Source organism: Pelophylax lessonae (assembly GCF_965119305.1).
Source record: "Pelophylax lessonae genome assembly, chromosome: 4".
In the NCBI taxonomy this organism is placed as follows: domain Eukaryota; kingdom Metazoa; phylum Chordata; class Amphibia; order Anura; family Ranidae; genus Pelophylax; species Pelophylax lessonae.
Genome location: NC_138771.1, coordinates 500,372,682 through 500,396,199, shown reverse-complemented (window position 1 = coordinate 500,396,199; position 23,518 = coordinate 500,372,682). Strand labels below are relative to the sequence as shown.

The 23,518-nt window shown below is 45.9% G+C and overlaps 1 protein-coding gene across 1 annotated transcript; it reads left to right on the top strand.

Annotated features, from left to right (window-relative positions):
* The first annotated feature begins 1,851 nt into the window (after positions 1–1,851).
* NRIP2 (nuclear receptor interacting protein 2) lies at positions 1,852–23,289 on the top strand. The gene is made up of 6 exons (XM_082256015.1): positions 1,852–2,249; positions 14,031–14,273; positions 17,014–17,096; positions 19,652–19,740; positions 21,360–21,412; positions 22,874–23,289. The coding sequence occupies exons 1-6, from the start codon at positions 2,049–2,051 to the stop codon at positions 22,994–22,996; spliced, it is 792 nt and encodes a 263-aa protein (XP_082112141.1). The 5' UTR covers positions 1,852–2,048; the 3' UTR covers positions 22,997–23,289.
* The last annotated feature ends 229 nt before the right edge of the window (positions 23,290–23,518 follow it).

Genomic DNA, 23,518 nt, shown 5'->3' with positions numbered 1-23,518 from the left:
GGCGGTGCCACACGGTGACGTAGCCGAGTGACCCTGCCCCTTGCCTTTAAAGGAACTGTCAAAGCTGAAGATCAGGCATACAGTGGGTAGCCTCAAAGCGTTTGTTTTTTCTATTTTTTGGGTCCAGCAGGCGTCGTAATTGATGATGGATTCACATTGAGGGACACTATTTTTTATTTTTTTTATTTTTAGCAAAGGACTTGTCAAAAACTGTTTCCTGTGGTTTTTACTTTTTTACACTTTTTTGGTGAATGGGTATGGTAGGGCCCCCTTGTTAAAGGGGGCTTCCAGATTCCGATAAGCCCCCCCCCCACCTGCAGACCCAACTACAGCCCAGGGTTGTCGGAAAGAGGCCCGTGTCCCCATCAAGATGGGGACAAGGTGCTTTGGGGGGCACCCCAAAGAACCCTCCCTATTTTGAGGGTAAGCCACCTGGTATGGTTCAGGAGGGGGGGGCGCTGGCTCGTTTCCCCCCCCCTTTTCCTGGTGCCAAGCTGCATGCTCGGATAAGGGCCTGGTATGGATTTTGGGGGGGACCCCACGTTTTTCTTTTTTTTTTTTGGCATGGAGTTTTCCTTAAAATCTATACCAGACCCAAGGGGCCTGGTATGGATTTTGTGGGGATCCCATGCATTTTTTTTTTTTTTTTTTTTTAATTTTGGTGTGGAGCTCCCCTTGCAATCTATACCAGACTTAAAGGGCCTGGTATAGATTTTGGGGGGGGACCCCACTTTGTTTTTCTTTTAAATTCTGTCATAGGGTTCTCCTTAACCACTTAAATACAGGGCACTTTTACCCCCTTCCTGCTCAGACCAATTTTCAGCTTACAGTGCTCATTGGCATCTATGGGAAATATTGGTCAACTTGGCATGGCACTGCTCCCCATCTTTAACATTAACCTCTATGGGAAATCTTGGTCAGCTTGACATGGCACTGCTCACTAACTATAAGTGATAGGGACACCAAAAGTGGTGAGATTGGCCAAAGCATACAGGTCAGGTGCATGCTTTGGCCAATCATCAGCAATCAATGGACTGGAACAGCGCAGTGCATTATGGGGCGGGTTAACTTCCCGCCGAGTGCCCCATTTGTTCGTTCGCCGAACACACGAACAGCTGATGTTCAAGTCAAACTTACATTCGACTCAAACACAGAACCCATCCCTATAGATTGTAAGCTCACAGGAACAGGGCCCTCCTAACCCTGTTGTATTGAATTGTATTATTGGTCTATTGTCTTCTTTTATATTGTAAAGCACTTGGCACTATGTAAATCCTGTAAAATAACATTAATAATAATAATCTGGTGCAGCTGTGCATAGTAACCAATCAGCTTCTAACTTCAGCTTGTTCAATTAAGATTTGTCAATAAAACCTGGAAGTTGATTGATTACCATGCACAGCTGCACCAGTTTTAGTAAATCTCTCTCATAATGTCTAAAGTGAAATAATAAAAAAAATAAATAAAAAGACTAAACCACATTCAATTCTGTGCAATCATTGCCCATCTGCAGCCTGTGTTTGCGCTCTGCATAACAATGCACTGTGGACAAATGCTAGCTGTCAGCAAACATTTAGGTATCTGTCAGTAAAAAAGATACTCTTAGGGTTTTTGCAGCCCTGCAAATTAATGTGCATCCTTTTTTCTTAACAGCTTTGTTCAGCCAGGATTTGGCGCTATGCGCATACAGACTTGCTGGGATGTGATGCTTTTGCAGAAGTAGCTGGCAGAGGCGACAGGGACCCATTAAACTGCGTAACAGGACTGTACACGAGACCTGTGCTGTGGGGGGGGGAAAGATTGGAGGGGAGGGGAGAGAGAGCTGTGCACAGTGGCAGAGGATGGATAGCTTGTAAAGGAGGAGGCAGGGAAAGGGGAATCACTGCAGAGGAGGAGGAGGAGGGGAATTAACAGAGGAATCCCCCAGAAACATACAGAGACACATCAGAAGGATTGGACACAGGCAGTCCAGGGGGCACACACACAGCAAAATAAGAAGAGGGCAAGGGGGGTACAGACCGTCTGCAGAGGGTCCCCTACTTTGCAACATGAGCTTTCAGAAGCCCCCAGTGGGTATGTCAGAAGATGCCAAGATCAGGGGATCCCCGAGAAAAGATCAGGACTTGAGGGGCACAGCCATCCTGCACCAACAGAGGCGCCTCAAACAGGCCACCCAGTTTGTTCACAAGGATTCTGCAGATCTGCTGCCACTGGACCAGCTGCGGAGATTGGGCACCTCCAAGGACCTGGTGAGTAAACTGGAAAAGAAAAGGGGGGGGATAAGGGAGCTGCTTTTGGGTTTATGCAGCAGGTGGGACAGGGTAGTGATGCGTCACTTGTAAAATTTTAGATTCTGTGCTAGAAGACGTGCAAGCAGCACTGTGGGGGTCCTGCGAGAACTGGTCCCACCACAGACAGCAAGGCATTTTGTTTTATAACACTTCAGCAAAGGTTTTGGGGTGCACAAAGGACAATCGGAACACACAAAAAGGATGACTCGCAAAAATAGGGGAAAATCAGTCAAAATGATTTTCACATTTTTCAGTAGAATTTTCTGTTGGTCGATACCAGTTATCGAAACCAGTGATAGTTTTAGCATAAAAGGGTAAAGGTCTAATAGTATCTGCTACTGTTTAAGATAGAGGAAAAAAAACACCAACCGACTATTGTTCAAGCTGTAAAGAAAGATGGCAAAATATGTACTACTCCTATTACTATTATTGTTACTTACCATTATTCCAATCATGCAAAGATTTTGAATCTTCAAAGAATCCTACAAATAGCCCAGGTATTGCCTGTCTAGCATATACGTGATGCAGGAGAAAAGGGACTGTTTAGAGGTGTCACTACTTGCCAATGAATACAGGAAAAAGGAAGAAAAAAATAAAATGAGTGCTTAGGGGTGTCACTGTCAATCACAGAATGCAGGAAAAAAGGGAATGCTCAGGGGTGTCACTATATGTCACTAGATGGTGGAGAAAAAATACTGCTCAGGGGTGTCACTGTCAATCACAGAATGCAGGAAAAAAAAGGGAATGCTCAGGGGTGTCACTATACGAGATTGGATGGTGGAGAAAAAAATTGCTTAGGGAAGTCACTATCAATCATGGGATGCAGGAAAAAAGGGAATGCTCAGGGTGTCACTATACGTCACTGGATGGTGGAGAAAAAAAAACTGCTTAGGGGTGTCACTATCAATCACAGGATGCAGGAAAAAAGGGAATGCTCAGGGGTGTCACTATACGTCACTGGATGGTGGAGAAAAAAAACTGCTTAGGGGTGTGACTGTCAATCATGGGATGCAGAAAAAAAAGGGAATACCCAGGGGTGTCACTATACGTCACTGGATGGTGGAGAAAAAAAACTGCTTAGGGGTGTCACTGTCAATCACAGGATGCAGGAAAAGGGGATTTCTCAGGGGTGTCACTGACAATCACAGGATGAAAAAAAAAAGGGGGGGGGGGTACTCAGGACTGTTACTGTCACTCACAGGGTTCAGGAAAAAAAAAAAGGAGAGCTCATGGGTGTCACTGTATATTACAGGGTACATAAGGAAATGGACTGTTCAAAGGTGTCACTGTTAAAATCAGAGTATAGGAAAAATGGACTGCTCAGGGTGTGACTGCAAATCACAGGATGTGGGAAAAAAAGGGACTGCTAAGGGGTATTGATGTAAATTATCTGCTGGAGGAAAGGGACTGCTCAGAGGTATCACTGACAGTCACAGGATAGAGAATGAAAGGGACTGCTCTAAGGTTTCAAGTCAGTCACCAGAAGCAGTAAGAAAGGGACTGCTCAATCAGTCACAGGATACAGGAGGAAAGGGGCTGTTTAGGGATGTTACTGAGAATTACAGAATACAGGAGGAAAGAGACTGCTCAAGGATGTTATTGTGAACTCATAATATGCAGGAGGAAAATGACTGCTCAGGGGTGTCACTGACATTCACAGGATACAGGAGGAAAGGAGTTGCTCAGGGGTGTCACTGACATTCACAGGATACAGGAGGAAAGGGACTGCTTAGGGGTGTGACTGTCAGTCATATGATAAAGGCGGAAAGGGACTAATCAGGGATGTTATTGTAAAATCACAAGATGCAGGAGGAAAGGGGTTGCTCAGGGGTGTCACTGTCATTCACATGATACAGGAGGAAAGGGACTGTTCAGGGGTGTCACTGTCATTCACATGATACATGAGGAAAGAGGTTGCTCAGGGGTGTCACTGTCATCCACAGGATACAGGAGGAAAGGGGTTTATCAGGGGTGTCACTGCCATTCACAGGATACAGGAGGAAAAGGGTTTCTTAGGGGTGTCACTGTCATCCACTGGATACAGGAGGAAAGGGGTTTCTCAGGGGTGTCACTGTCATTCACTGGATAAAGAAGGAAAGGGGTTTCTCAGGGGTGTCACTGTCATTCACAGGATACAGGAGGAAAGAGGTTGCTCAGGGGTGTCACTGTCATTCACAGGATACAGGAGGAAAGGGGTTTCTCAGGGGTGTCACTGTCATCCACTGGATACAGGAGGAAAGGGGTTGCTCAGGGGTGTCACCGTCATTCACAGGATACAGGAGGCAAGGGTTTGCTCACGGGTGTCACTGTCATTCACAGAATACAGGGGGTCAGGGGTGTCACTGTCATTCACAAGATAAAGGAGGAAAGAAACTGTTCAGGGGTGTCAACACCATTCACAGGATACAGGAAGAAAAGGGGTTGCTCAGGGGTGTCACTGTCATTCACAGGATAAAGGAGGAATGGGGTTTCTCAGGGATGTCACTATCATTCACAAGATACAGGAGGAAAGGGACTGTTCAGGGGTGTCACTGCCATTCACATGATACAGGAGGAAAGGGGTTGCTCAGGGATGTCACTGTCATTCACAGGATAAAGGAGGAAAGGGGTTGCTCAGGGGTGTCACTGTTATTCACAGGATACAGGAGGAAAGGGGTTTTCTCAGGGGTGTCACTGTCATTCACAAGATACAGGAGGAAAGGGACTGTTCAGGGGTGTCTCAGCCATTCACAGGATACATGAGGAAAGAAGTTGCTCAGGGGTGTCACTGTCATTCACAGGATACAGGAGGAAAGGGGTTGCTCAGGGGTGTCACTGACATTCACAGGATACAGGAGGAAAGGAGTTGCTCAGGGGTGTCACTGACATTCACAGGATACAGGAGGAAAGGGACTGCTTAGGGGTGTGACTGTCAGTCACATGATAAAGGTGGAAAGGGACTAATCAGGGATGTTATTGTAAAATCACAAGATACAGGAGGAAAGGGACTGTTCAGGGGTGTCTCTGCCATTCACAGGATACAGGAGGAAAGGGGTTGCTTAGGGGTGTCACTGTCATTCACAGGATAAAGGAGGAAAGGGGTTGCTCAGGGGTGTCACTGTCATTCACAAGATACAGGAGGAAAGGGACTGTTCAGGGGTGTCTCTGCCATTCACAGGATACATGAGGAAAGAAGTTGCTCAGGGGTTTCACTGTCATTCACATGATACAGGAGGAAAGGGGTTGCTCAGGGGTGTCACTGCCATTCACAGGATACAGGAGGAAAGGGGTTGCTCAGGGGTGTCACTGTCATTCACAGGATACAGGAGGAAAGAGGTTGCTCAGGGGTGTCACTGTCATTCACAGGATACAGGAGGAAAGGGGCTTCTCAGGGCTGTCACTGTCATCCACTGGATACAGGAGGAAAGGGGTTTCTCAGGGGTGTCACTGTCATTCACTGGATAAAGAAGGAAAGGGGTTTCTCAGGGGTGTCACTGTCATTCACAGGATACAAGAGGAAAGAGGTTGCTCAGGGGTGTCACTGTCATTCACAGGATACAGGAAGAAAGGGGTTTCTCAGGGGTGTCACTGTCATCCACTGGATACAGGAGGAAAGGGGTTGCTCAGGGGTGTCACCGTCATTCACAGGATACAGGAGGAAAGAGGTTGCTCAGGGGTGTCACTGTCATTCACAGGATACAGGAGGAAAGGGGTTTCTCAGGGGTGTCACTGTAATTCACAGGATACAGGGGGCAAGGGGTTGCTCAGGGGTGTCACTGTCATTCACAGGATACAGGAGGCAATGGTTTGCTCAGGGGTGTCACTGTCATTCACAGAATTCAGGGGGTCAGGGGTCTCACTGTCATTCACAAGATACAGGAGGAAAGAAACTGTTCAGGGGTGTCAACGCCATTCACAGGATACAGGAAGAAAAGGGGTTGCTCAGGGGTGTCACTGTCATTCACAGGATACAGGAGGAATAGGGTTTCTCAGGGATGTCACTGTCATTCACAAGATACAGGAGGAAAGGGACTGTTCAGGGGTGTCTCTGCCATTCACATGATACAGGAGGAAAGGGGTTGCTCAGGGATGTCACTGTCATTCACAGGATAAAGGAGGAAAGGGGTTGCTCAAGGGTGTCACTGTTATTCACAGGATACAGGAGGAAAGGGGTTTCTCAGGGGTGTCACTGTCATTCACAAGATACAGGAGGAAAGAAACTGTTCAGGGGTGTCAACACCATTCACAGGATACAGGAAGAAAAGGGGTTGCTCAGGGGTGTCACTGTCATTCACAGGATAAAGGAGGAATGGGGTTTCTCAGGGATGTTACTATCATTCACAAGATACAGGAGGAAAGGGACTGTTCAGGGGTGTCAACACCATTCACAGGATACAGGAAGAAAAGGGGTTGCTCAGGGGTGTCACTGTCATTCACAGGATACAGGAGGAAAGGGGTTGCTTAGGAATGTCACTGTCATTCACAGGATACAGGAGGAAAGGAGTTGCTCAGGGGTGTCACTGACATTCACAGGATACAGGAGGAAAGGGACTGCTTAGGGGTGTGACTGTCAGTCACATGATAAAGGTGGAAAGGGACTAATCAGGGATGTTATTGTAAAATCACAAGATACAGGAGGAAAGGGGTTGGTCAGGGGTGTCACTGTCATTCACAGGATACAGGAGGAAAGGGGTTGCTCAGGGGTGTCACTGTCATTCACAGGATACAGGAGGAAAGGAGTTGCTCAGGGGTGTCACTGACATTCACAGGAAACAGGAGGAAAGGGACTGCTTAGGGGTGTGACTGTCAGTCACATGATAAAGGTGGAAAGGGACTAATCAGGGATGTTATTGTAAAATCACAAAATGCAGGAGGAAAGGGGTGGGTCAGGGGTGTCACTGTCATTCACATGATACAGGAGGAAAGGGACTGTTCAGGGGTGTCACTGTCATTCACAGGATACAGGAGGAAAGAGGTTGCTCAGGGGTGTCACTGTCATTCACAGGATACAGGAGGAAAGGGGCTTCTCAGGGCTGTCACTGTCATCCACTGGATACAGGAGGAAAGGGGTTTCTCAGGGGTGTCACTGTCATTCACTGGATAAAGAAGGAAAGGGGTTTCTCAGGGGTGTCACTGTCATTCACAGGATACAGGAGGAAAGAGGTTGCTCAGGGGTGTCACTGTCATTCACAGGATACAGGAGGAAAGGGGTTTTTTCAGGGGTGTCACTGTCATCCACTGGATACAGGAGGAAAGGGGTTGCTCAGGGGTGTCACCATCATTCACAGGATACAGGGGGCAAGGGGTTGCTCAGGGGTGTCACTGTCATTCACAGGATACAGGAGGCAAGGGTTTGCTCAGGGGTGTCACTGTCATTCACAGAATACAGGGGGTCAGGGGTCTCACTGTCATTCACAAGATACAGGAGGAAAGAAACTGTTCAGGGGTGTCAACGCCATTCACAGGATACAGGAAGAAAAGGGGTTGCTCAGGGGTGTCACTGTCATTCACAGGATAAAGGAGGAATGGGGTTTCTCAGGGATGTCACTGTCATTCACAAGATACAGGAGGAAAGGGACTGTTCAGGGGTGTCTCTGCCATTCACATGATACAGGAGGAAAGGGGTTGCTCAGGGATGTCACTGTCATTCACAGGATAAAGGAGGAAAGGGGTTGCTCAAGGGTGTCACTGTTATTCACAGGATACAGGAGGAAAGGGGTTTCTCAGGGGTGTCACTGTCATTCACAAGATACAGGAGGAAAGGGACTGTTCAGGGGTGTCTCAGCCATTCACAAGATACATGAGGAAAGAAGTTGCTCAGGGGTGTCACTGTCATTCACAGGATACAGGAGGAAAGGGGTTGCTCAGTGGTGTCACTGTCATTCACAAGATACAGGAGGAAAGGGACTGTTCAGGGGTGTCTCAGCCATTCACAGGATACATGAGGAAAGAAGTTGCTCAGGGGTGTCACTGTCATTCACAGGATACAGGAGGAAAGGGGTTGCTCAGGGGTGTCACTGACATTCACAGGATACAGGAGGAAAGGAGTTGCTCAGGGGTGTCACTGACATTCACAAGATACAGGAGGAAAGGGACTGCTTAGGGGTGTGACTGTCAGTCACATGATAAAGGTGGAAAGGGACTAATCAGGGATGTTATTGTAAAATCACAAGATACAGGAGGAAAGGGACTGTTCAGGGGTGTCTCTGCCATTCACAGGATACCGGAGGAAAGGGGTTGCTCAGGGGTGTCAATGTCATTCACAGGATAAAGGAGGAAAGGGATTGCTCAGGGGTGTCACTGTTATTCACAGGATACAGGAGGAAAGGGGTTTCTCAGGGGTGTCACTGTCATTCACAAGATACAGGAGGAAAGGGACTGTTCAGGGGTGTCTCTGCCATTCACAGGATACATGAGGAAAGAAGTTGCTCAGGGGTGTCACTGTCATTCACAGGATACAGGAGGAAAGGGGTTGCTCAGGGGTGTCACTGCCATTCACAGGATACAGGAGGAAAGGGGTTGCTCAGGGGTGTCACTGTCATTCACAGGATACAGGAGGAAAGAAGTTGCTCAGGGGTGTCACAGACATTCACAGGATACAGGAGGAAAGGGACTGCTTAGGGGTGTGACTGTCAGTCACATGATGAAGGTGGAAAGGGACTAATCAGGGATGTTATTGTAAAATCACAAGATGCAGGAGGAAAGGGGTTGGTCAAGGGTGTCACTGTCATTCACATGATACAGGAGGAAAGGGACTGTTCAGGGGTGTCACTGTCATTCACAGGATACAGGAGGAAAGAGGTTGCTCAGGGGTGTCACTGTCATTCACAGGATACAGGAGGAAAGGGGCTTCTCAGGGCTGTCACTGTCATCCACTGGATAAAGGAGGAAAGGGGTTTCTCAGGGGTGTCACTGTCATTCATAGGATACATGAGGAAAGAGGTTTCTCAGGGGTTTCACTGTCATCCACTGGATACAGGAGGAAAGGGGTTTCTCAGGGGTGTCACTGTCATTCACAGGATAAAGGGGGAAAGGGGTTTCTCAGGGGTGTCACTGTCATTCACAGGATACAGGAGGAAAGGGGTTTCTCAGGGGTGTCACTGTCATCCACTGGATACAGGAGGAAAGGGGTTTCTCAGGGGTGTCACTGTCATCCACTGGATACAGGAGGAAAGGGGTTTCTCAGGGGTGTCACTGTCATTCACAGGATAAGGGGGCAAGGGCTTGCTCAGGGTGTCACTGTCATTCACAGTATACAGGAGGAAAGGGGTTACTCAGGGGTGTCACTGCCATTCACAGGATACAGGAGGAAAGGGACTGTTCGGGGGTGTCACTGTCATTCACAGTATACAGGAGGAAAGGGGTTGCTCAGGGGTATCACTGCCATTCACAGGATACAGGAGGAAAGGGACTGTTCAGGGGTGTCACTGTCATTCACAGGATACAGGAGGAAAGGAGTTGCTCGGGGGTGTCACTGTCATTCACAGGATACAGGAGGAAAGGGGTTGCTCAGGAGTGTCACTGTCATTCACAGGATACAGGGGGAAAGGGGTTTCTCAGGGGTGTCACTGTCATTCACAGGATACAGGGGGAAAGGGGTTTCTCAGGGGTGTCACTGTCATTCACAGGATACAGGGGGAAAGGGGTTTCTCAGGGGTGTCACTGTCATCCACTGGATACAGGAGGAAAGGGGTTTCTCAGGGGTGTCACTGTCATTCACAGGATAAGGGGGCAAGGGGTTGCTCAGGGTGTCACTGTCATTCACAGTATACAGGAGGAAAGGGGTTGCTCAGGGGTGTCACTGCCATTCCCAGGATACAGGAGGAAAGGGACTGTTCGGGGGTGTCACTGTCATTCACAGTATACAGGAGGAAAGGGGTTGCTCAGGGGTGTCACTGCCATTCACAGGATAAAGGAGGAAAGGGACTGTTCAGGGGTGTCACTGTCATTCACAGGATACAGGAGGAAAGGAGTTGCTCAGGGGTGTCACTGTCATTCACAGGATACAGGAGGAAAGGGGTTGCTCAGGGGTGTCACTGTCATTCACAGGATACAGGAGGAAAGGGGTTGCTCAGGGGTGTCACTGCCATTCACAGGATACAGGAGGAAAGGAACTGTTCGGGGGTGTTACTGTCATTCACACTATACAGGAGGAAAGGGGTTGCTCAGGGGTGTCACTGCCATTCACAGGATACAGGAGGAAAGGGACTGTTCAGGGGTGTCACTGTCATTCACAGGATATAGGGGGGAAAGGGGTTTCTCAGGGGTGTCACTGTCATTCACAGGATACAGGAGGAAAGGGGTTTCTCAGGGGTGTCACTGTCATTCACAGGATACAGGGGGAAAGGGGTTTCTCAGGGGTGTCACTGTCATTCACAGGATACAGGGGGAAAGGGGTTTCTCAGGGGTGTCACTGTCATTCACAGGATACAGGGGGAAAGGGGTTTCTCAGGGGTGTCACTGTCATCCACTGGATACAGGAGGAAAGGGGTTTCTCAGGGGTGTCACTGTCATTCACAGGATAAGGGGGCAAGGGGTTGCTCAGGGTGTCACTGTCATTCACATTATACAGGAGGAAAGGGGTTGCTCAGGGGTGTCACTGCCATTCCCAGGATACAGGAGGAAAGGGACTGTTCGGGGGTGTCACTGTCATTCACAGTATACAGGAGGAAAGGGGTTGCTCAGGGGTGTCACTGCCATTCACAGGATACAGGAGGAAAGGGACTGTTCAGGGGTGTCACTGTCATTCACAGGATACAGGAGGAAAGGAGTTGCTCAGGGGTGTCACTGTCATTCACAGGATACAGGAGGAAAGGGGTTGCTCAGGGGTGTCACTGTCATTCACAGGATACAGGAGGAAAGGGGTTGCTCAGGGGTGTCACTGCCATTCACAGGATACAGGAGGAAAGGGGTTTCTCAGGGTTGTCACTGTCATTCACAGTATACAGGAGGAAAGGAGTTGTTTAGGGGTGTAACTCTAAATCATAGTATGCCAGTGGAATGGCGTGATTGTGGAAGGGTAGAGGGTAAGTGAAGCCATTTCTTGCAGTCTCAGGAATCACAAGCAGAATCATTAGATCAGTATTATCTGGTTTTGCTGCATCAAGGCATGACATTCGGCAGTGCCGTGTTTGTGGGAGATGAGATAGGCTTGCCAACATCCCTTCTTCCACTTAAAAGGAGACAAGGCCGGTTTTGCCAAACCAAAATCAATTATTTTACAGACAATTGTCCAAAAATTAACAGACTGCTTAATTTTTATGAACACATCACCGTGTTATCAGTGACCAGCCCACAGAACAGTGCGATCCGTTATTTGGCAGCATGATCATTGCTGTGTGCCTGGGCAGGTTGGCATCACTCTGTAGTTTGCTGTGTGATGTACTAAATGCTCCATGCTCTGTGCCAGGCTGACAACTAATTCATTTTCACTGCATCATCTTCCTGGGAACCGGCTCCAACTGGCTGTTCCTCAAATTCAAGAAAGCAAACACATTTTCCTGACAATCTTTATATTTGTGTGTTTTGTATGGACTCTCCATATTTTTCTGAATAGTTAGCAACCCAACATAGAGAGGGTTATTGTGTCACCAATCTCAATAACATTTAGATTAAGATCTAGGCCAACAGTTGATGTGCAAGTCAGCTAAAAGGGTTTTTCTTATGGGCCATACACACTATACAATTTTCTGAAGACTTTTTCCTTTAGACTTACCAAAACCAGATAATATGAGGTCAAACCTAAACACTTTCAGTTTGTATGCAATCTGGCAGGCCATTGCACTACATAGAAAAGGTAAATCTAAAGGAAATCTAACCACAAAAGTTGGATAGTGTGTATCCAGCTTTAGGTTCTGTGTGGAGTGGGAAAGGATTAGAGCCCCTGTTTTTTTTTTTTTTTTTACTGCTAACTGGGGCTCCATTAGTGAGATTTCAGGTCATTTCCTGTCCTGCTGATAATGGTCCACAACCCCGTTTTGTCTAAAGAATTATGGACGTTTTGTCTAAAGAATTATGGACTTTTTATATTTTTATGAAGTCACAATATTTTGCACCTAATTTATTTAAACAATTTTTCTCTTCTTTCATATGAATTAATTTAAAAACGTACATTCATCATTTTTATACTGCACAGTGTTTACAAAAAAATGTTAATACAATATATTTGAATGTATAATTAAGATATCTGGATATTTAATTTTGCACATACTCTCCTTTATTTTATGCACTTTGGGAACCATTGCATATTGCACATATTTATTGCACGTTGGAAGCACTTTTGCACTTTTATAACACTGTAGACACTTTAAAGATTCAATTCTCTGTATGGCTCCAAATACATGTTTTGCTAAAGGGTAATAGTGCCTCACCATAACACAGTACAGGAAGAGAGGAAATCTCTATAACGGAGCCCTGGATAGTAGTAACAACCAGACAGGGGTTATAATCCATTCCCAATACATCAAAAAGTATAAGTTGTTTTTTTTTTTTTCTGGACTTACATTTTTAAATGTATTTAAGCCGAATGACCAAAATATAAAAAGCTTTTGTGCCTGGAGTTCATATTAATAGTGAAAACCCTTCTACATCCCTTTAGATGCCTACAGGCAGCATCAGTGCTGTTCTAGAACCCCCAAACCCAGCATGCACTATTGTGTCAACACTGACTTTGCTAAAGAAGTCAGTGCTGAGTCTCATCCCCTCCAGCACCTCACTATTGCTTGGCATGGCTGCCCATCATTATGATGGGCCAGCAGGACCAGGACTGGCCCTACCATGGGTCCTGCTGTGTCCATTGGACCCAGGTGGCACTTTGAGGAGGGCTGGAAATTGACGACCAAGATTTTTTTTTTTGTTTTTACATCATCAGTTTGCGGCACATTACGGGTGGCATTTCCCCATCTCATACTGCTGCCTGTAGTGCAATCTGATGAGTATGAGGAGGCGAAGCATTCTCTCTGGGGAACATCCCTCGCATGATCGTCCCGTGCGCAATGATGTCAGACATCAGCGTACTCCATCTCACGCAGGGCAGGCTGGATCTTCTAGGGTGGTGGCCGCAGTAGACACTGGAGTGACAGGAGGACAGAACAGACAGTGGGTGTTTGGTGGACCAGTCTGGTGGTGTGTTATGGAAGAAGTTAACAGTATATATAATATTTTCTAAATGTTATATTTCTATAAATTAATGGATGTGGGAGCCTTTTAGTGGGCATGATATATATATATTTTTTTTGGGGGGGGTCGGTGGGCAGCAATTTCTTCTTGGACCCAGGCAACACAGTGCCTTGGGCCCGCCCTGAGCAGAGCGGAATGCGTTGTCTTCCTAAGTGAAGTAAACATTTCTGTAATAGAGCAACCTGTGTTTTGGGGATCCTTGGGGGGCTCTAGAACAAAGCTGACCCTGCCTGCTGCTGGGTGCTGCTTAGCAGGTTTCAGACAAGTACAGTTATAAGTAGGGCAGACTCAGAAAAAAATGGTTCTGGTAATTTGGTTTATATTAGCTGATTTCAGATAAGCAGTCCTGGCTTTGGAAGCTAAGACAAAATTGTTAATTAGGTAAAGATTATATTTGATGATCTGAATTGCCCTACCATGCCATAGAGAGTATATTCATTTACATGCAAGCTTCTTTGCTAATGACAGATGAGGGGTGCCGAGAATAAGGTGGAAGATTAGTACATTGTACTCTGTAAATAGAAACCGATGTAAAATCTGTGTGTTGTCACTACTGATGTCACTTTCTGTTTTTGAATGCAGCAACCTCACAGTGTGATCCAGAGACGTCTTCTAGGTGGGAGCCCTATAAAAGAGACCAGCAGCTTAGCATCGTCCCTCCTTCTCTGTAACCTGGGAGTGCAGTCTACCAATGAATCAGCTAAAGTAGATGAGAAGATTAATGAAGACTTTGATACGGTCCAGGACCAGCCAACAAAACCCCCTTATACCTCTAAGGAGACTCCGGGGAGCTGGGCACAACGCAACCTGCTGATTAGTTGTAAGGTAGGACACACACTTCACAATTCACTCAATCACCCAACATCCCAAATGCAATATTTAAAGCCTAAATCCAGTCATTTTTATTTTTTGGCTTTGGATAGAGGGGGAAGAATTAAAACTGGAATCCAGGATTGCCTGAATACAAGAGGCATGTGTATTATTATTTGAGTCTTGTGGCTCGTTTCCACTGAGCTTTCTGGTACGGTTCGGTTCGGTACGGTTCGGTTCAGTACGGTACGCTATTTATGCCGTTTCCATTGTGAATGGTACCCTAATTCCAAATCGTACCGTACCACTTTTTTGGAACCCTTTCGTTGGGGTACCATGCACATTAGTACCGTACCAACAGGGTGGAGTTACACTCTGCAGAACTTTGATTGGTTGAGAGAGAATCGTCTATCACAGCTTTCCTGCTACACCACGCCTATCATGAAAGGGTACTATTGGCAGTGGAAACGCAAGGTGTACCGTTCCGAACTGTACCGTACTGAACCGAACCGTACCATACTACTCAGTGGAAACGAGGCATAAGTGAGCTTTGTGTGTTTCTTTCAGATCTGTGCAGTAATCCAGTGTGAAACTTTCCCTCTGTGCTGGAGCTTCCTGTAAAAAAGACCCGTCACTGCTGATCTCTCTCTTTGTGCAGGGTGACTGGTCTTGTCTCCACCCCCTTCTGTCGTTTTCTGCAGGAAGCCTGTAATGGGTGGAGCCTGCTGGGTCCCTCCCACAGATCTCCTTTCTGCACAGGCTATGTACAAAGTAATATCTGGGTTTCCAAAATATTTTTGGTTGCACAAAATTGAGTTACATCCTTTGTCAATATTAAGAAAAAATTTTAAATTAAAGCATTTGTGGCGGAAGTTTAGATTTAAATTTTCTGGCTGGTTTTGTTTCTGTCTGTGACCTCATTAGAGAGATCTTCCCTTACAGTACTTCCTGTCCCGCTGACATCCATAGAAGGAATAAAAGACTATGTGTCACTGGGGAAGGAAGGCCAAGGCAGCCAATAAAAACATTGTAAAAAAAAAAAACCTATCTCTTCTTCACTCTGCTAAAACTATATTTTCCTTTTCATCTGTGTCCCCATTGAGAGGATAAAGTCTATACAGAACAGGCAGTGAGGGTAAACCCACTTATAAACAGTAGTAAACATTGTCAGGGGCTTTAATTCTTCTCTGTGTCATCTAAGACCAAATAAAATGTTGACTCTAGCTAGGCTTTACCTACAAATTTCAATCAACCCTGGAACAATCAGTTTTAGAAACCCATTTTCTCAAACTTTGAAGGAAATTTACTCTGCTGATTATTTTCAAATTCTAAGGACTACGTACCCCATGGTACCATGCTGTCTGCAAGCAGTATTTCCTGTACTGACTCTGCCTCCTAAAACTCCTCCTCTCAGCTCCTCTGTAGATCAGAAGGCAGGCACTGTGAAATGTGTGACTCACAGGACATAGTGAGTAGGTGTCACAGAATTCATAGAAGTAAATGTGTGGGGATCTTTACAAAGTTTATTAATTGATAAATCATTTAGAGTAATAGTAGTAGGCTAGAGATAATTTAAATACAATGTAGAAATTATGATATCATTTTACATTTGACCAAGTAAAGAAAAAAAAGTAGCGCCAATCTGGTCTTAGCCTATCCACGCTCCAGCACTGTTCCTGATTTCCTCCTCGGTCCAGCACTGGAGGTCTTCTTTGGGACAAAATCTATCATTCTGACCATTTTCTGTGAGTCCAGAATGTTATTTACACTCTTCAGGGGGTAAGTTATCACACTGGCTGGACTCTCAATACTCTAGGACTTACATGAGCGTCACTCATATCAGGAGGAATGCTGGTCCCCCGCCACCACTGGAAGAAGGAGAAGCTGTGGAGATGTAATAGGACTGGCAAGAAGGCTGCAGAATAATTAGTATGTATGGGGGCTGTAGCTTCCTCAAGGGTTAGGTCAGCCACCTTCAAAGTAATATTTCAGGTAAAGGCTGGTGGACTGACTCAGCCCTTGGCTTCTTGTATGTCTTGGCTACTGTAGCTGTGAGATTTCCATATCATAAGTCCTAGCTGTGTTTATGCACAACTGAGGGTTTCGGGTGCTCCTACCCACCTTGGTGGGTCTCATTTCCTCCTGTTACAATCTCCATAATAGCAGACTAGAGCCACTTTTACAGTATTGTTTTAACCTCCTTGGCGGTATTCCCGAGTGTGGCTTGGGGTGAAATTTTAGTGCCATTAGCGGTAACCCCGAGCCACATTCGGGGTACCGCCAGGGAGCATCGCTGGATCCTTGTAGAGGGTTACTTACCTTGTCGCCGGGATCCAGCGTTGTGTCCCTTCGCTATACGGCAGCTGGATCTTCCGCCCGATGCTTGTGAGCCCCGGGTTCCGTCTCCTGCGACGTGACACTCGCAGGGGGGTGGAACCTGCAGCAAATTTGAAAAGTAAAAAACACAAACACGTTGACTTCATTACAAAATGAAATAAATTGATATTAGTTTGCCCCCCAGTGCCCTTTCCTGCAGTTTTACTGTACTTTATATATATATATATACACATACACACACATATATATAGATATATATATAATATATGTATACGTAAATAGTTGGTTTGGGCTGCTCGTCCTTAAGAATTACTAGCAAAATAATTGTACCGCTTTCAGCACATAAAATCGGAAAGAATCATACCGCCAGGGAGGTTAATGATTTTCTCTGATGTTAAAGTTTGTTCTCTTCTCTTAGGTGTGTACGCAGGATGTCCCTTGCAAGCTGTCTATTGAAAACTATGAGAACCTCATCTCCAGGTCGTGCATGCAAAGACTGGGGTAAGATATGGTCCCAATCCTAGCAGCCTAGTCCTTTCTCTTACACTATAACATAGCTCCCAACTGTCCCTGAATTGGAGGGACTGTCCCGGATTTGGAGGGACTGTCCCTGACTTGTAACAAAGTTCCTCTTTTCCTCTTTCCTCCTCATTTGTCCCACATTATGGTCTAATCTATATATGTATAAATAATATTGTTGTATATAAAATGTACTTTTTATCTTTCAAAAGGTGTTTCCCAGTGCAAAACCATTTATTAATACTCTAAATTGCTGCATTTGTAAATTTCAAAAGCCAATAGGAAGGAATAGTAGTGGTAATAATAATAATAATAAAAAAAGCACTTGTGGGTTTAAATAATCATTTTTTTTTTTTTGTATAATTCTCCCTAAGGGGGTTTGGCAGGGGGGGGGGGGTGTCCTATGTCTACATACTTTTGCTAATAGATGTCCCTCGTTCCCATCTCAAAAAGTTGGGAGGCATGCCATAATTATTTCATTAGCCATTACTCACCGAGACCTGAAATGCTAACACACAAATATGGAGTATTTATGACTCCTTCCTTAGCATTGTTTTCAACCAATAGTGTTCTGTTTCAAATGCCACTTTAAAAGTTGACATACCTTCTTAGACCCAGTCTGCCTTAATAGTATGGTCACCTGCTGACTTGGCACCATTCACAGGCAGCTTAACTCTTCAATAACACATGGAAGTTATATCCAATGCAATTTTACTTCAGCTAAGAGCAGTATAAAGGATGTTTTTCCAGTCTTGAACTGTAGAAAGATAATTACTTCTCTGAGCCCTGTCTCTAAAAAGAACAACCAATGAATGAGAGAAGATGGAAGAGGTGGAGACTGGAGAGGTTCTAGCTAGGACTAAACTAACTAGCACTAAACGGAAGGGGAGGATGATACCAAAACCACCACTACATGTCAGCATACAACAAAACAATAACAACCTAATGTAGTTCAACACATCACATAAAAAATACATGAGAGTGTGGCAGAACAAATAGCTTTTAGATACAATGGAGCAATACAGAGTTTTTGTTCATTTAATAAATATTTTGCTTTCTAATATGCAGTGTAGCGTTAAAGATTAAAGAAATCTACTGCATTTTCCTAGGGCAAACTTTACATTAATTTTCTCAGGCAAGATGCCACATGCTGAGAGAACATTAATCTACTTTCCATTTTAAAATTAGGAGCATGCACCTGTGTGCGCTTCTAGTTCTGAGACAATACTGTTACTAACAGCAAGGGTCTCACACTAATGGGTGAGAACAAACTGGCATGGCTACCATGACATCAGCAGTCACAATCAATCACAGAGATTATAAGTTTTTGTTTTTTTTGTGCATTTAATTAACTTTTTACTTTCTAATATGCAGTGCAGCATTAAAAAAAGAAATCTATTGGTACCCTCTACCAGTGCAAACTGCATTTTATTGTTCTTGGGCATGGTTCTCCAATGCCTACAGAACAGTAATCTACTTTCCATTTTAGAATTAGAAGCATGCACCTGTGTGCGCTCCTAGTTCTGAGACTGTACTATCACTGACAGAGAAGGACGCACACTAATGGATGAAAACCAATTTGCAGGGTATCTTGGTTACTTTAGCATCAGCATGTGATCATCATGACCAGGGCCGCTGACAAGGCAGTAAAGCCCGCCTTACTGTACTGGGCCCAGACCCCATCAGTTCAAAAGGGGGGCCTGGGCACCTGCTGAGCAGGAGGTCCAACTGTACTGTCTTATTGCAGACACCAATCCTCTTCTGCCTCCCCTTGCAGCGCTGCCAGCTTCTCCTCTTCTTACTCCCTCCAGCTTCACTAAAGGGGGATTGGTTCTAGCACATGCACCCCCTCCATCTGTTGTCCAGAGCCCCTTTCCCCCACAGCGCTGCTGGCTTCCCGCCTCTCCTCTCTGCTGTGGACACACAGGGGGATGTTTCAGGATAGAGAGCAGGGGAAGGGGCAGGTAAATATGTAATTTACTGGTCCCTTGCATTCCTGATTGGACACACTGAGCAATCGGTACCAGTCACTCCTGTGTCCATTTGTCACTGATGCATAGTAAACTGTGTTTACTATGCTTCAGTTAGTGAATGAACAGGAAATCTCAGAGCACTTCCTATTCATTCAACTGTGCAGCTGAGGCTACAGTGAAAGGGACTGATAAATCTGTCCTTTCACTTTCGGCCTGGGGAAGGGGGGGGCCTGTCAGGTAAGCTGTATGGGGCCCCGTGATTTCTAAAAGCAGCCCTGACCATGACAGCCAATCAGGTGATTTTTACAAACCAACCTCCTTGCTACAGCTGAAACATTGCTGGTGACCTGTTGGCCATTGGTGGTAATGCAGTTTGTAAATCAGAGCTAGCTACTACAGAATCTGAAAGACGCCGACGCAGGCGGCCATCCCAGAATTGGACAGATCCTCAGACATGGCTAGGAATCACGTTTTCATTGACCCGTGTATGTGCATTTTCCACATTTTCCATCTTTATCTAGCTTGCAGTTGTATGGCATTAACTATTCTAAGTTTGATTTTCAGGCTGCAGAGGTTAAATGACCCTCAGGGGAGGGTGCCGGTGGACGTCGAAGTAGGAAACGAGAAACTGACAAGCAGTGCCTTGATTGTTGGTAAGACAATGACTGATTCTAGCAACAGAAAGGGGAACCATCACTGAGACGGAATGATCATGCAGGGCATTATGAAATCACAAAGCAATACAAACCAGCATACATGGTGGGACTCAGAGAGAGAGATGAACTGCTACACTGTGCCACAGGGCCGTAGATCATTTTTTTCGTGGGGGGGGGGGGGTACCCAGAGAACAATAATTATCACACCTGCCATGCTGTGACAAATTGTGGTGGGTAAATATATACAGTATATACAGCGCCCCCAGCAGGCACATCTGTTATGAAGCAAATAGTAAACATGCGCAGTAGGGAACCGGCTGTGAAACCGAAAGGCTTCATTGCCAGTTTCCCTTAGAAAGAATGGCAGTGGCAGCATCCGGCAGCCAATCTGAACCCTCCTGTATTGTATTGTAGTGATCGACTGATTATCGGCAAAGCGGATATATCGAGAGCCGATATGCACTTTCCCCGATATATATCGGAATCGGCCACCAAGGTGACCGATATTGCTGATATTTAGGAAAGTTCTTGTACCGAAGTGATGCCTGCAGCTAGAGGCATCACCCCCCGTAGCGGCATCCATAGCCGACAGTCGGCTGTCTTGTAATGACAACTGATGCGGCTGAAAGCCGCTCGGCTGTCATTACAGGGAGTGTCCCCCCCCCCTCCCGCCGCCTTCCGCGGGTCGCCTGGGTCTCCTGAGCAACCAGCCTGCATGGCCGCCGAAGACCCGATCAAAGCAGCATTCGGCTCTGATCAGGTCTCCATGTAAAAACCCGGAAGTGATGTCACGGGTACTGGCGCCGGATTAAAAAAAAATGACAGCATTCAAAACAGCCAAACTTGGCATTTTGAATGCTTTTAAGTGCAGATGAGGGGTTTGAGGTCTTTTAGACCCCAAGATTCCTCCCCAAGAGTACCTGTCAAGTTAAAAAAAAAAAAAAGTTTTTAAATGTACGAAAATATCGGCCAATACGGATATGCAATGGCCAAAATATCGGTTTCGGTATTGGCAACGAAAAACCGATATCGGTCGATCACTATTGTATTGTAACTGTATTGTCTTGCCTCATATTGTAAAGCGCTGCACAAACTGTTGGCGCTATATAAATCCTGTATAATAATAATATATTAAACGTCAACAGCTACAGTATTTGTAGCTGCTGACTTTGAATTAATTTTCTCCAGGCGGGACTCCCCTTTAACGTGTCTTGAATTAAGGGCACCCTATCCACCACAACGGATGAAAAAATGAGCATGGCGCTTTTTTAATAAGACGGCTCACCACAACGGGCATTATATGCATTGTGAAGCGCCGCAGTGTGTTGGGCGCAATGTACAATGCTTTGGGGTGCTATTCACAATGAAGTGCACTGTCACAACTCACAAGTGTGAATGGGCCCCCAAAGATTTCAACAGCTACTTTATTCTTTCTACACATTGGCTCCCAGTTTTCCCATGAAAGGCCTATAGAAGTGACAGCGTAGCAGTGAGCAGAATATACTGACACAGTGTAGGGGACAGCAGCATACAAATGATCACAGTGATTGATACATTGTTACCCTAAGCTTTATGTTGGAAATTTGCTGGTGAATCTATTTTTTCCCCCCTAACAGATGATGACAGTGCAGAATTCAGCATTGGTCTGGACACACTGGTAAAACTCAAGGTATGTCCTTCATTTTCCGTTCTATGGCTGTGGGGTGTGACTGTCTATTCACACAGAGCTGCGGCTCAGCCCTGCTCTCTTCCTCTCCTGATTGGCTCACTGACAAGCAGCGGGAGCCAATTGCCCAACCCATATCACTCATGTTTTAGATCTATCATCGGATACTATATATTTTTTCATCCTGAAGTAGTTCTAAAGGCTCAAGGTTTTTTTTACCTTCAGGTAAAAAAACCTTCTGTGTGCAGCAGCCCCTCCCCCCCCCCCAATACTTTCCTGAGCCCCATCTCAATCCAGCGACTTGCACAAGAGCCTCGGCTCTCCAGGGACTTTTACTCCTCATTGGCTGAGGCAGCAAAGGGAGCCACTGGTGTCAATCACAGCCAGTAAGCCAATGAGGAGAGGGAGGGGGCAGGGCCGAGCCACGACTCTTTGTGAATGCACATGCAGAGCCACCGCTCGAGAGCGAGCCTACTTGGGTTCCCCCAGAGCAAGCTGCTTGCTGTGGGGGCACTTGGCAGGAGGAAGAGGCCAGGAGCCCAAGCGGGGGACCCAAGAAGAGGAGGATCCGGGCTGCTCTGTGCAAAACCTACTGCACAGAGGAGGTAAGTATGACATATATGTTTTTGGTTTTGTTTTTTAAAACAAGACTTAGTGTCGGTTCACACTACCGCGGCACGACTTCGGGGGCAACCTGTGAAGTCGCGTGCACCGCAACTTCGGCGCGACTTGCACGGACTTCATATAATGAATGTCAATGCAAGTCACTCCGATGTCACCCCGAAGTAGTACAGGAACTACTTTCTAAGTCGGACCGACTTGAGTCGCTCCTATTAAGGCTGACCAGTCGCCTGACATGTCGCAGTAGTGTGAATGGGCACTTATATCCATTTATGTAAGTGTAATATTTCCAGGTATTTATTACCTCTCAAAGACAGTAACCCCCCCACCCCGGCAATGTCTTCCACACCTTTTCTCTCCAGAAGGCCAGAGCCATCTTTGTTCAGGCATTGTCCACTTCCTGGATTAAAGTGCTAGCTCAGAGATCACACAATCATGTACATCCTGGTGCCTGTGCAGTTTGTGGCTGTGTTCACAAATGTCTGACACAGATCCCTCTCACCTTGTGACTTGTAATAATGTTGTATGTAGCTTAATCACTCGGGAAAAGAGACTGAGGGAATTCTTTCCTGACCATGTGGCGTTCTCCTGCTTAGTGTGGTCAGTTATTAATAGGAAAGCAGAGGGACTGGCAGGGACACCAGGAATTTCACACAAAGGAAGAAATACAAAGAGAACAGGATACTCTTTCATACAAGTACAGCAGACACATATCAGTAATATGAAATGTTGGGTTTACATACTCTTTAATGACAGGAGGTGGAGCTTGTTTAAAAAAAAAAAGATAACACTTTAGCTGTATATAGTTATATTTGATGAATGATGACTCCTTGACTTTCTCAGAGCTGCATAGATCTGGAGCATGGTGTCCTGAAGACCCCTTCACAAGTCATCCCATTTCTGACTTTCTTCAACATTCATCCAGAGGCAGAGGAGACCGCCACTATCTCTGCCCCAAACCAGTGAGCGCTGAAGCACCACCCGCTGGCAGGGGAGTGAACAGCAATGCTGGCCAAGAAGCACAAGTACAGCCAACCCTCCACACTGTGTTCATAGACAATTTTCTGCATGGCCTTACAAGGCAAGGATAACCAACCGAAGATATGTTTGTATGCAAATGTGTGTTGCTGTTCATTTTTTGAAGTGTTCCAGGAAAAATTTGAACTGACAAATCTGTGACCATTCTTTATAAAGGAAGACATTTTCTCATACTATGTAGTGTGACTGTGTTCTTTATATAAATTAAAGAGTAATTTCTCTGAACTCGGCAGTGGCATCCCTTGTCAGCACACAATACAATATACAATGGAACAATCACACCTGTGTAGCAGAAAATTAGGAGATCAGTGTATTGAGGACAGGAGATAAAATGACATGGCCCCTACATTTGCTCCAAGGGGCAGCCCAGGGCTGGATGTACAATAAGTCACAGCAGGCTTTTACCTATAGGGGACAAAAGACTGGTCACTGGCTATGGGGTACACAGGT

Coding starts and splice junctions, on each gene's coding strand:
- NRIP2 (XM_082256015.1), top strand. CDS start 2,049: ATGAGCTTTCAGAAGCCCCCAGTGGGTATGTCAGAAGATGCCAAGATC. Junction 14,274..17,013: donor ACCTGCTGATTAGTTGTAAG/GTAGGACACACA, acceptor CTCTTCTCTTAG/GTGTGTACGCAGGATGTCCC. Junction 17,097..19,651: donor TCGTGCATGCAAAGACTGGG/GTAAGATATGGT, acceptor TTTGATTTTCAG/GCTGCAGAGGTTAAATGACC.